We start from the raw sequence: 12,175 nt of genomic DNA on the forward strand, positions 1-12,175 counted from the left end.
GGTTCATCCAAGCCGGGAATAAATAAGCAAACATGGCGACTGCTTTGGGAAGAAGGTTACAGTTTATTGCAGAAAGATGGTTCTTCAGGAAAGTGCAGAGGAGAGAGAAGAACAGAGAGATTGAGCACATGGGCAGTAGGTTTTATAACCCCCCTAGCCTTTTGTTTGGAATAGTTTCCTGTTCCTGTGGCATGAACCTTGAGGCTGTTTCTGAGTGTTTGTCTAGGCCCTGATATCTGTGGTTTAATTCTATTATCATATCCTGCTTCCCAGGTGATGGGGCTGATTCCTAGAGTTTGGGTGGGGTATGCAGATCTTCTCTTTTGTCTTCTTGATTGCTCTGGCTTCAACTTTCTGATGGTTTTACATCTGCATTTGTATTGGGCTAAAGTCTTGCTTGGGGCAGAGAGATAGATTTGGGGCCAGGTTTGGTTTTAAAAAGTCCTTTTGAGGAAAAATATATTTTTCTGCCCTTTTTAATATTTCTTCTCTGGGCTAATTTTCATCAGTACAGAGAAGAGCAACAAAGATGATTAGGGGACTGGAGGCTAAAGCATATAAGGAACGGTTGCTGGAATTGGGTATGTCTAGTTTAATGAAGAGAAAGATAAGGTGTGACATGATAGCAGTCTTCCAATATCTCAGGGGCTGCCACAAAGAAGAAGGAGTCAAGCTATTCTCCAAAGCGCCTGAAGGCAGGACAAGAAGCAATAGATGGAAACTAACCCGCCTCTTCTTAAAAACTTCTAGGGTTGGAGCATTCACAGCTTCTGGAGGCAGGTGGTGACACTGATCAATTGTTCTTAAGGGTCAGGAAATTTCTCCTTAGTTCGAGGCTGCTTCTCTCCTTGATGAGTTTCCATCCGTTGCTTCTTGTCCTGCCTTCAGGCGCCTTGGAGAAGAGCTTGACTCCCTCTTTTTTTGTGGCAGCCCCTGAGATACTGGAAGACTGCTATCCTGTCCCCCCCCCCCCCAGACAGCCTCCCCCACATTTTTGCTTCTGCCCCTCCCCCCCCATTACTTCCTTTGCATCCTTACGGTTTTCCCTCTCGCCCCTTCCCCCCCCGTCCCTTTCCAACTTTGCAAGCCCTTCGGGTTCCCCCCGTTTCTTCCTTTTGGCAAACCCCCCCCCCCATTTTCCCGCCACACAGCTGATTTCCGAGAAGCGCTTTTCCCAGGCGATCCACTCTCGGTTTCCCGCAGTTTAACCGACAGTGCATGATTCGAATTACCCCACAGGGGCGGAGCAACGTCGGGCTTTTAAGAACCCAGCTTTCTTCCCCAACCCCGTTTCTCTTTCCAGACTGCTTCGACTACTAGGAGAAAGTCGAGCGTGGGAACGCGATGGGGCTCTGCTGGATGACCCTGTGTCTGCTGGCGGCCCTCCTGTTGGGGGACTCCTCCGGTAAGCGTTTTCTGGGGTGCCCCGGGGCTTTGCAGACCCTTGTTTTGCTGGCCCGGAATTTATTCAGGAAATCTCCTTCCCCTTCCCCCCCCCCACGCGCGCGCGTGTTCTTATTGCGCGAGCGGGTTAAGCTTGCCGTGTGAATGCGGGTGAAGAACCCACAGCAGGGGGTTTTGCAACTCGGCCCTTGTATGGCTTGTGGACTTCAGCTCTCAGAATTCCTCAGCCAGCGTGCCTGACCCCCATAGGGCAGTGTTTCTCAACTTTGACCATTTTAAGGCATGTGGACTTCAACTCCCAGAATTCCACAGCCAGCATTGCTGGCTGTGGAATTCTGGGAGTTGAAGTCCACATGCCTTAAAATGGTCAAGGTTGAGAAACAACTGCCATAGGGAAAGTCTCCTTGAATAGGCCTCCTAAAGAAGAATCCTTCAGGACTGTCGTCCTTGGATTTGATCCTGCTGTTCTGTCTGCGAATATCCCCAGCGTTGGATTCTGGAATAAACCATTGTTTTGCCTCGTGAGATGCTGCTTCTCCCATGCTGGATCTGTCTGGGTTCTGACTCGGGACAGTCTCTGATAATTAAGATATCCAGGAAAAGTTAGAACCTTTGGTCTTATTGCGCATTTGGTATTTACCCAAGCAAGACTTTGCAGGGGTGGGGGGGAGAGGCAGAGGGTGAAGCAGTGTCAGACAAACGGCTGTCCAGTCTCTTTTTGAAAACTTCCAGTGTTGGAGCATTCACTGCTTCTGGAGGCAGGTGGTTCCACTGGTTAGTTGTTCTCACTGCCAGGAAGTTTCTCCTTAGTTCTAGGTTGCTTCTCTCCTGGATTGGTTTCCATCCGTTGCTTCTTGTCCTGCTGTCTGCTGCTGCTGCTGCTGCTGGATTTCTTCAAGACTAGTTAACTGGTTGATTGATTTTGTGTGATCAAATTTCTTGTTGACTCTTAGCAACCACATCTCCATGACAAGACTGATACACAGAATATAGCCTCTCCTTGATTAGTCAGGTGCTTTGGAGAATAGACTGACTCCTTCTTCCTTGGGGCAGCCCCTGAGATATTGGAACACTGCTATCATGTCCCCCCTCGTCCTTCTCTTCATTAGATTACACATACCCAATTCCTGCAACCCGTCTTTGTATGTTTTAGCCTCCAGTCCCCTGATCATCTTTGCTGCTCTTCTCTGCATCTTCTCAACATCTTTTCTACATCATAAAATGATTTTCTTTCTTTCTTTCTTTCTTTCTTTCTTTCTTTCTTTCTTTCTTTCTTTCTTTCTTTCTTTCTCTCTCTCTTTTCTCTTTCTCTTTTTCTTTTTCTATTTCTCTTTCTCTATCTTTTTTCCCTCTTTCTCTTTTTTCTTTCTCTTTTTCTTTCTTTCTTTCTTTCTTTCTTTCTTTCTTTCTTTCTTTCTTTCCTTCTCTCTTTTTCTCTTTCTTTCTTTCTCTCTCATTCTTTCTCTCTCTCTCTCTCTCATTCTTTCTCTTTCTATCTTTCTATCTTTTTCTTTCTCTTTCATTTTTTCTTTTTTCTTTCTTTTTTTCTTTCCTTCCTTCTCTATTTCTTTCTCTTTTTCTCTTTCTTTCTTTCTCTTTCTCTCTCTCATTCTTTCTCTTTCTTTCTCTCTTTCTCTCTTCTTTCTTTCTTTCCTTCCTTCCTTCCTTCCTTCTCTATTTCTTTCTCTTTTTCTTTCTTTCTTTCTCTTTCTTTCTCTTTCTCATTCTTTCTCTTTCTTTCTTTCTTTCTTTCTTTCTTTCTTTCTTTCTTTCTTTCTTTCTTTCATTCTTTCATGTGAGCCAGTTGTTGATCACTTTTGATACTTCTTTTCTTTTTCTGCAATTGCTTCTCTTCCTTTTCGGCTGGCTGCATCTTTTGATCTTGTTCCACGTGTCTTAAAGATGTCATGTTTGAGAAGAACTTTTAACCCTGCTTAGTGTATAGAATTGACAACTCATTCAGGTGCTGCCACCTTGTGGAGGGAAAGGGGATCTCTAGTTTTGCTGTCACAGCTTGGAATTGTGCACCCCACTTCCTCAAGATTCAACTCATTCTTTCCCCCAAATGGACATCCTGAGGGTTTTTCTTAAAAGAACATACACAAAGACTGCATTTGATTTTTCCCACTGTTTTATTGCACTCTATAGTGAACAGTTAAACTCTATGATGAGCAGTTGTGGGTATGTCTAGTCCAGAGATAGGTAACCTGGACTCTTTTATGATTCGTGGACTTCAACTCCCAGAATTCCTGAGCCAGCATGGCTCAGCTTGGAAACCTCTCCCTTTCCCCTCAGCATGGCTGGCTCAGGAATTCTGGGAATTGAAGTCCACGAGTCATAAAAGAGAAAGGTTGCCTACCCCTGGTCTAGTCTAATGAAGAGAAGGACTAAATTGATAGCTGTCTTCTAACATATGAGGGACTGTCACAGAGAAGAGACGGTCAACCTCTCTTTATAAAGCTTTAGTAAGGCCATACCTAGAATACTGCATCCATTATAAAAAAAGATGTTGAGACTCTAGAAAGAGTGCAGAGAAGAGCAACAAAGATGATCAGGGGATTGGAGGCTAAAACATATAAGGAACGGTTGCTGGAATTGGGGATGTCTAGTCTAATGAAGAGAAGGATAAGGGGTGACATGATAGCAGTGTTTCAATATCTCAGGGGCTGCCCCAAAGAGGAGGGAGTCAAGCTCTTCTCCAAAGCGCCTGAAGGCAGGACAAGAAGCAACGGATGGAAACTAATCAAGGAGAGAAGCAACCTAGAACTAAGGAGAAACTTCCTGACAGTGAGAACAATTAGTCAGTGGAACAACCTGCCTCCAGAAGTTGTGAATGCTCCAACACTGGAAGTTTTTAAGAAGAGACTGGACAGCCATTTGTCTGAAATAGTATAGGGTTTCCTGCCTGAGCAGGGGGTCGGACTAGATGACCTCCAAGGTCCTGTCCAACTCTGTTATTTTATTCTACAGCATAACATTTTACATTGGCCAGAAGTGCTTTACAGCCATAAAGCACCATTTTTGAGGATAATTTCAAACAGTCACTAAACACCCGTTCGAAGCTCTAGGGCAGTGGTTCTCAACCTGTGGGTCGGGACCCCATTTGGGGTCGAACGACCATTTCACGGGGGGTCGCCAAACAACGCAGCCCGCCATTTCCCCCCCCCTTTTCCTGTGCTACTCCCTTTTATTCTATTGGCTTTTGAAAGCCAATAGAATAGACTCTCTTGAATAGAGTCTAATTCTGTTGGCTTTCAAAAGCCAATAGGAATTGTCCAGGCTGACTCTGCCCTGCTGAGCCCGCCAAAAGTCCCATTCCGCAAACGGTGCTGTACCAGTTGAGTAGTCCTCGACTTACGACCGTTGAGTAGTCCTCAACTTACGACCGGTTGGGGGTCGCAGCATTAAAAAGGTTGAGAACCACTGCTCTAGGGAAAGGTGGGTTCTGGGATAAAGCATTGTATACAGTGCTCTTCTATGCTGTGGTGTATCCAATCCTTGGGAAAACAAAGAATCTTCACACACCGGGAGTGCAATTTCTTTGCAGGACTACAGGAATTTTTAATTCTAATTCTAATAATTCTAATTCTAATAATGATATCTTTTTTTTACAAATTTTATTTATAATACAATTAAAAACAAACAAACATTGGATTTGACGTGACATTCCAGTATATACATTCTTATCAGATTATTCCACTTTTTACAATCAATTCTTCACTCTACATATACATCTAAGTTTTATATACAATACTTGTTCTAAAATAACATCTATTTCTATCTTAACATCTTTAATCCTGACTGTCCTCTTCAAATTCCTCCAGTGATAAAATTTATCCCAGGTTTCATAATAAACTGATCCACATTTATCTTTTAATATCATTGTGAGCCTGTCCATTTCCGCACATGCTCATATTTTATGTATTAACTCTTCCTCTGTGGGAATGTCCTTGCTCTTCTATTTTTGCGCAAAAGCAAGCCTAGCTGCAGTCAGGATGTGTAGCAGCAGGTATATTGTTCCCTTGTCGTATTTTTCTGTCGTTATTCCCAACAAGAAGAGTTCAAGTTTTAACTCTAAGTCCAGTGTTAATATATCCCTCAACCAGTTTCATGTCCTGTTCCAATACTCACAGATCTTTGGGCATTCTCACCAAGAGAAGGACAAGGGGGGACATGATAGCAGTATTCCAATATCTCAGGGGCTGCCATAAAGAAGAGCGAGTCAAGCTATTCTCCAAAGCGCCTGAAGGCAGGACAAGAAGCAACGGGTGGAAACTAATCAAGGAGAGAAGCAACCTAGAACTAAGGAGAAACTTCCTGACAGTGAGAACAATTAATCAGTGGAACAACCTGCCTCCAGAAGCGGTAAATGCTCCAACACTGGAAGTTTTTAAGAAGAGACTGGACAGCCATTTGTCCGAAATGGTGTAGGGTTTCCTGCCTGAGCAGGGGGTTGGACTAGATGACCTCCAAGGTCCCTTCCAACTTTACTACTACTATTATTATTATATGGTAGTATGAACCTAATGCTGTTTTACATTTCCAGCATAGGGGTGAAATATTTGAACCCATTTTGGCTAATCTTACGGGTGGGAAATGCCACTAATGATGATATCTATAGCAATAGCATTTAGGCTTCATATGCTGCTGCATAGCACTGTACAACAGTCTGTGGGCAGTTTACAATGTCAGCATATTGCCCTCCAACAATCTGTGTCCTCATTTTACCAACCTTGGAAGAATGGAAGGCTGAGTCAACTTTGAGCCCCATCAGGATCAAATCCGGGGCTGTGGGCAGAGTTTGCCTGCAATACTGCACTCTAACCACTGCACCCTCATGGCTCAATGAGGTTCACCTAGTTTGGCTAACGAAACATCTGCAGAAAAACAACCCAGCTCAAACCAGAGCACCCAGAACCTCTCTCTGACTAGACGGCTTAGCTTGGCTTTACCGTTAACCAAAATCTGCATTTCTCAGATTTAGAGATAGAATTGTAAAGCTCTCCATTCGAAGCATAAAGATGGCAGTCCTCTGGTTTGAGGGCCCCTGTGTGAAGCTTGGAGGAATGTCCAGAGCTGAAGGTCACATTTCTCATCTCCCTTATTAGGCTCTGTCGGGCACTCTCTGCAGTATCAGTACGTGGTGGTATCCGATCCCAGTGATGGACTGCCCCAGTTCTTCACGGTGGGCTATCTGGATGGCCAGGTCATCACTTACTATGACAGTGTGAAAAAGAAGAAGGTGCCGAAGGTGTCCTGGATGGAGGAGGTGGAGAAGGAGGATGCCAACTACTGGAAGGACGGAAGCAGAATCTTGCGGGCCACTCAGCGGGTGCTCCAAGAAGATCTGAGGAATGTTCAAAACCGCTACAAGCAGAAAGAAGGTGAGCAAAGGTAGAATCGGCCATTGGGGCCTCTGGCTTATAAGGGTTGATAAATCGTGTGTGAAGAAATAATCGGTCTGCAAAACCCGAATTCGTCACTCGGGTTTTTCTCCTTCAATTAGAATAGAACGGGGGTGGTGGACAACTATGGCCTCTTTATGACTTGTGGACTTCAACTCCCAGAATTCTGAGTGACTCAGGTATCCTGGGAGTTGAAGTCCACAGGTGTTATGACCCAGGCGGTTAAGGCAAGGCAGGCCTCTAGAGCAGGGGTGTCAAACTGCCGGCCCGCGGGCCAGACGCATCACGACAAAACCGCTCCCACCCCATTGCCGACAATGGGGGAAAAGTTCTGATATGTCGTGCGACGTCACGTGACATCGCGAGTTTGACATGTCTGCTCTAGAGTCCTTTATTTCAACTAATGTTCCAGCAAATGGCCCTTCAACAACTGGTAAGGCTCCACCCCCTACTACCCTGAAGGCCACCATCCTCAATCCCCCATACAACAGCCCCTATGGTACAAAGAAAGCCCACAGAGTAGGAGCAGGCTCATAGGACAAGGTCCAGGATTCCGAATCCAATCCACCAGGCAGGGTCCAGGCACAAGACCAGGACAGTCCTCAGGATACGAAACGGACCCCAGAAAAGAAGCCCTAATGAAGCAAAGGCCAAACGCAGGCCACAAGAGAAGGGCGAGGTCCAAGAGAAAATGCAAAGAGCCATCTTCCAAGCGAGGCAAGGCAAACAGCAACGGACACGAGTCAAAGCCGGGGGGAGTGTAAGCCAAAGCAAACAATTATTCCAGGTAAAGACTTAACTTCCCACGGCTTCTCCTTAAGTCAGTCCACTCCAGGGGTTCCTTGTGAGGAGGGGTGGGGCGACCTCCCGAGTAGCCTTGCAGCCCTTCTCTGAGCTTGCCTATGCTCTGCTCTCTGTGCCCTTGGATCAAGCGGGGGAGGCAGCTGTTCCTCATCAGAGGGGATGGCTGCCTATCAGCCCACTGCCTGTCAGAAGCTGATCCTCCCCTGTATCTGTGCAGGCAGGCTGTCTGGTTGACCACCTCCCCTAAAGTCTGAGGGGGCCACGGCAGCATCATCCTAGCCCAGCGATGGCGAACCTTTTAGAGACCGAGTGCCCAAACCACCCACCCAAAACCCACTTATTTGTCGCAAAGTGCCAGGACCGCATCAGCATTGTGGTGCCCTCAGGGCGGGCATGGGGGTGCGGCCCACTGGGTGAGTGTGGCCCACTGGGTGGGCATGGCTGCGGTTGTCACGGCAGACTGGGTGGGTGTGGCTGGGGTGGGCATGGCCACCCCGATGTTGTTTATGGGGGGACGCCTGTGGGGGCCGGGCAGGGTTGGGGGAGATCCGGGGGCGGTGGGCAGGAGGCCCTGCATAGATGGGAGGCACGCAATCCTAGCTAGGACTGGGGGGGCCATGGATCTGACAGAGATCCAGTATGGGCATGCTCCACCACCTCTACTTCAGCTTGCTAGCTGGCCGCTTCGCCTCCTTTGCGCTGGGTGGGGCTGCTGCTCTGGGTGGCAGCAGTGGCCTAATGGACCTGCGCAAGCTGCTGGCAGTGGTGGCGCGCATGCCTACAGAGAGGGCTCTGAGTGCTGCCTCTGGCATGCGTGCCATAGGTTCACCACCACTGTCCTAGCCTCTGGCCTATCCAAACATGCTAGGGGAGACATGCTACCCCTGTCAGATAGTCCCAGTTCCACCTCCTCCTCCTCCTCCTCTGAACCAGGCTCCAATGGGGCCATGACAACAGGTTGTAAAGGGACCATAGTTGCCCACCCTGCCTTAGAAGAAGGAAGTGAGTAGCGATCCCTCCTCCTTCGATCTCTTGCATATTGGAGGGCATGTGGGATGTAGGGGAGGAAGAATGAGGGCAGCCCCCCACCCACAAAGAAAGGGAGATGCTGGTCTTGCTGCCCACAAGAATTTTTGGTCCGGTAATTCTCACTCCCTCTCCTTTATGTCTTTTAAGTCCAATAGCAACATCTGGTGGCTCAGTGTATTTCTGGATAAACGGTTGTACGGAGGTGACCATTTTTTGAGGGCAGTCCTAGGGAAGAAATGGCTCCACTGTGCTTGATTTTTTTTTTTATTTTCTCTGTGCAGTTTACGTGTTTTAATTTTTTAATAGGTTTTTTTTTTCATTTTTAATCATAACCTTTTTTGTATTTTTATAATGATTATGATCTATATCAGGAGTCTCCAAACTTGGCAACTTTAAGACTTGTGGACTTCAATGGCCAGAATTCTTCAGCAAGTCATGCTTCAATTCTGGGAGTGGCCAGGTTTGGAGAATCCTGGTCTATATGTTTGATTGATTGCTGTACATTGCCCCAAGGGTTGTTTTGTGTGCGAGGGGCAGTTGTGTAAATGAATGAGTGAATGAATGCTTCATTTATTCATTTATTTATATTTCACATTTCTTACTGCCCACCTCGTTCATCAAGAACGATTGCGGGAACTAGGTTTGGCTAGTCTAGAGAAAAGAATGAGTGGGGGGGGGGGCATGATAGCAGTCTTACAATATTTGAAGGGCTGCCACAAAGAAGAGGGGGTCGACTTATTTTCCAAAGCACCAGAAGGCAGGACAAGAAACAACGGAGGAAACTAATCAAGGAGAGAAGCAATCTAGAATTAAGGAGAAACTTCCTAACAGGGAGGACAATTAACCAGTGGAACAGCTTGCCTCCAGAAATCGTGGGCGCTCCATCGCTGGAGGTTTTTAAGAAGAGACTGGACAGTCACTTGTCTGAAAGGGTATAGGTCTCCTGCTTGAGCAGGGGGCTGGACTGGAAGATCTCCAAGGTCCCTTCCAGCTCTGTTCTGATTAATAATAATAAATGGATTAATAATAATAAATGGATTGACTCCAGATTAATAAATAAATAAAATTAAGAAGATGTAGATTTATTCTCCATAGTGCGTGAAGGTAGGACAAGGTCTAACGTGTCGAAGCTTTACAGAAAGCCATCCAGTCTCAGAGGGTGGAAAATCTTGACTGTCAAGAACTATTAAGCAAGGGAATCGCTTATTTCCTGAAGTTGTGGTTGTCTACCTTTGGTGGACAACCTCTTTTGTGGGGAGGGGCTACTCGGGCCCTTCTTCATCCCCTTTGTGACTTTTTTCCCCCTCAGGGTTTCACACTTGGCAGGTCACTTATGGCTGTGGGTTCACAGGAAACGGGAGCAAAGATGGTTATTCACAGTACGGCTACGACGGGAGGACCTTCCTCACCTTCGACAAAGAGACACTGAGCTGGGTGGCTTCTGAGCCTCAGGCCCAGATCACCAAGAGGAATTGGGATGTTAATGTGCCGTGGTCCCGGAGAAATAAAGTCTACCTGGAGAAGGAATGCATTGAGTGGCTGGAGAAGTACCTGTCGTATAGGAGGAAGGAGATGCTGCTGAAGGCAGGTGCGTATCCCAGGGGAGGGGAAATACAGTGCTGGATTTATAGTAGATGAGGTGTTTCTGTTTCTCAGCCTTGGCAATCTGAAGATGTGTGGACATCAAATCCCAGAATTCCCCAGGCACACGACTTTAAGTGGCCAAGCTTGAGAAGCGTTGCCCTAAGCCAGGGGTCCCAGTTGCCGGACCCGGGCCCACTATTGGGCTGTGACCCGTTTGGAAACATGCCGCGTGAGCGTGTGTGCGCACAGCTCTACTTGCATGAGTGGCAGCCACTCACACTCCTGCGTGAAGCTCCACTTGTGCGAGCGGCAGGCGCTCGCACTTCTGCGCAAATCCCCATTTGCATGGGAGGCTGGCCCTTGCGCCAGTGTGTGAAGCTCCACTTGTGCAAGCAGCAGGCACTCACACTTCTGCGCGAATTCCCATTTGCGGGAGCTGTGGGCACTCCCCTCTGCTGCTTGTGCAAATGGAGTTGTGTGTGCTTCTGCACATGCCAGACACTCTCTCCAAACCATTCCCTCTTCCCCCTCCCACTGGGACACCAAGCCAGAAAGTTGGGGACCGCTGTCCTAAGCAATATAAAGCTTGGTGGCTGCTTGTTAAAAAGTTACACCGGATCTCAGTAAGGTGTATAGCCGAAGATGCATTCAATGGGAAATTAGTATTTTCAGACATGCAAGATTCACTTAAACCAGTATAAATAAAATAGTAGCTCATCTGGCCTGTTTTATGTCTGGTCTACCTGGGATGGCTGGCACCCCCTTTATAGTCCGTTTTGTGTCATTTGCACTTCTGATAAGCATTCTTTCAGTTCTATCTTTTTTTGTGATTAGTAAAAATGTTGCTGAATAAATTGGTTGCAGGCCTAAACGTCTATAGAGATCCTCAGTCATCCAGGTCACGATGTCCGTAAGATACTTTTTTTTTTTTTTTTAAAAAAAAGGCAATTGGATTTTCTGGTTTTCCTTTGGAGACATTTCGCTTCTCATCCAAGAAGCTTCTTCAGCTCTGATTAGATGGTGGGGAATGGAAGGATGTATACGTATTCCTTGCAGAAAGCAGGTGATTTGCATTCTAAGGAGTCGTTGAGGCCACTTGGAGGTTTATCTGTGTTGTCAGAGTCACCTGAATACAGCTAATCCGCGAGTTATGAGCGCTTGTTCGAAGTTACACAATAAGCGCTCCCTAGTGTTTACGAGCAAGTCCCAAAATTTGCAAGTCCCACAGCAGTTGTTTGCCCTTACGAACAACTGCAGAGGCTCTGCAACATTTACCCTATTTCCCCCCCTCCACTCCCCACAACTGCTTCCCTCTCCCATCCTGCCACACCGGACTCACCTTACAAAAACCTGACTCCTCTCTGCCACAGTTTCTTTGCCTTTGAAATATAGGAGAGTCGATGGAAGCTCTCGGCTGCCATAATATCGTGCAGGTTCAGGCACCCCTCTTCTTTTGCAAAGAATGGGTGCCTGAACTCTCGTGAGATCACGGACCCCAGAAACTCTCCTTTTCAGCACGAAAAGTGTTCACTGTGCCTGTTTCCTGTTCCCCTCCAACTCCTTTCCTCCACCGCTGGAACACTTTTCACCTTGGGGAGACTGGATGCGTGCAAATGGGGTGTTTGGAAACAGAGCAAATCGCTTCACTTCCAAGCACCCGTCTGTACACCGACGGAAGCTTCTAGTCTCCATCTGGGCAAAAAAGTGTTTGAATGTCTATGGGATGTTTAGAAATGGAGCAAATCGCTCCATATCCAAGCGTCCCATTGGAGCTCAAACACTTTTTACCTGGATGGAGACCTTGGGAAGACTGGAAGCTCTGTCTGTTTGCAAATGAGGTGCTTGGAAATGAAGCGAATCACTTTGTTTCCAAGCACCCCCATTTGCATACAGACAGCTTCCAGGCTCCCCAACATCTCTGTCCATGATTTCACAAGAGTTCAGGCACC

The 12,175-nt window shown here is 46.9% G+C and overlaps 1 protein-coding gene across 1 annotated transcript; it reads left to right on the forward strand.

Annotated features, from left to right (window-relative positions):
- Positions 1-1,259: 1,259 nt before the first annotated feature.
- Positions 1,260-10,489, forward strand: LOC120318298 (major histocompatibility complex class I-related gene protein-like). The gene is made up of 3 exons (XM_039365718.1): positions 1,260-1,405; positions 6,513-6,788; positions 9,952-10,489. The coding sequence occupies exons 1-3, from the start codon at positions 1,345-1,347 to the stop codon at positions 10,278-10,280; spliced, it is 666 nt and encodes a 221-aa protein (XP_039221652.1). The 5' UTR covers positions 1,260-1,344; the 3' UTR covers positions 10,281-10,489.
- The last annotated feature ends 1,686 nt before the right edge of the window (positions 10,490-12,175 follow it).

Source organism: Crotalus tigris, unplaced genomic scaffold, assembly GCF_016545835.1.
Source record: "Crotalus tigris isolate CLP2741 ecotype Arizona unplaced genomic scaffold, ASM1654583v1 scf7180000020172.164394, whole genome shotgun sequence".
Classification (NCBI taxonomy): Eukaryota; Metazoa; Chordata; class Lepidosauria; order Squamata; family Viperidae; genus Crotalus; species Crotalus tigris.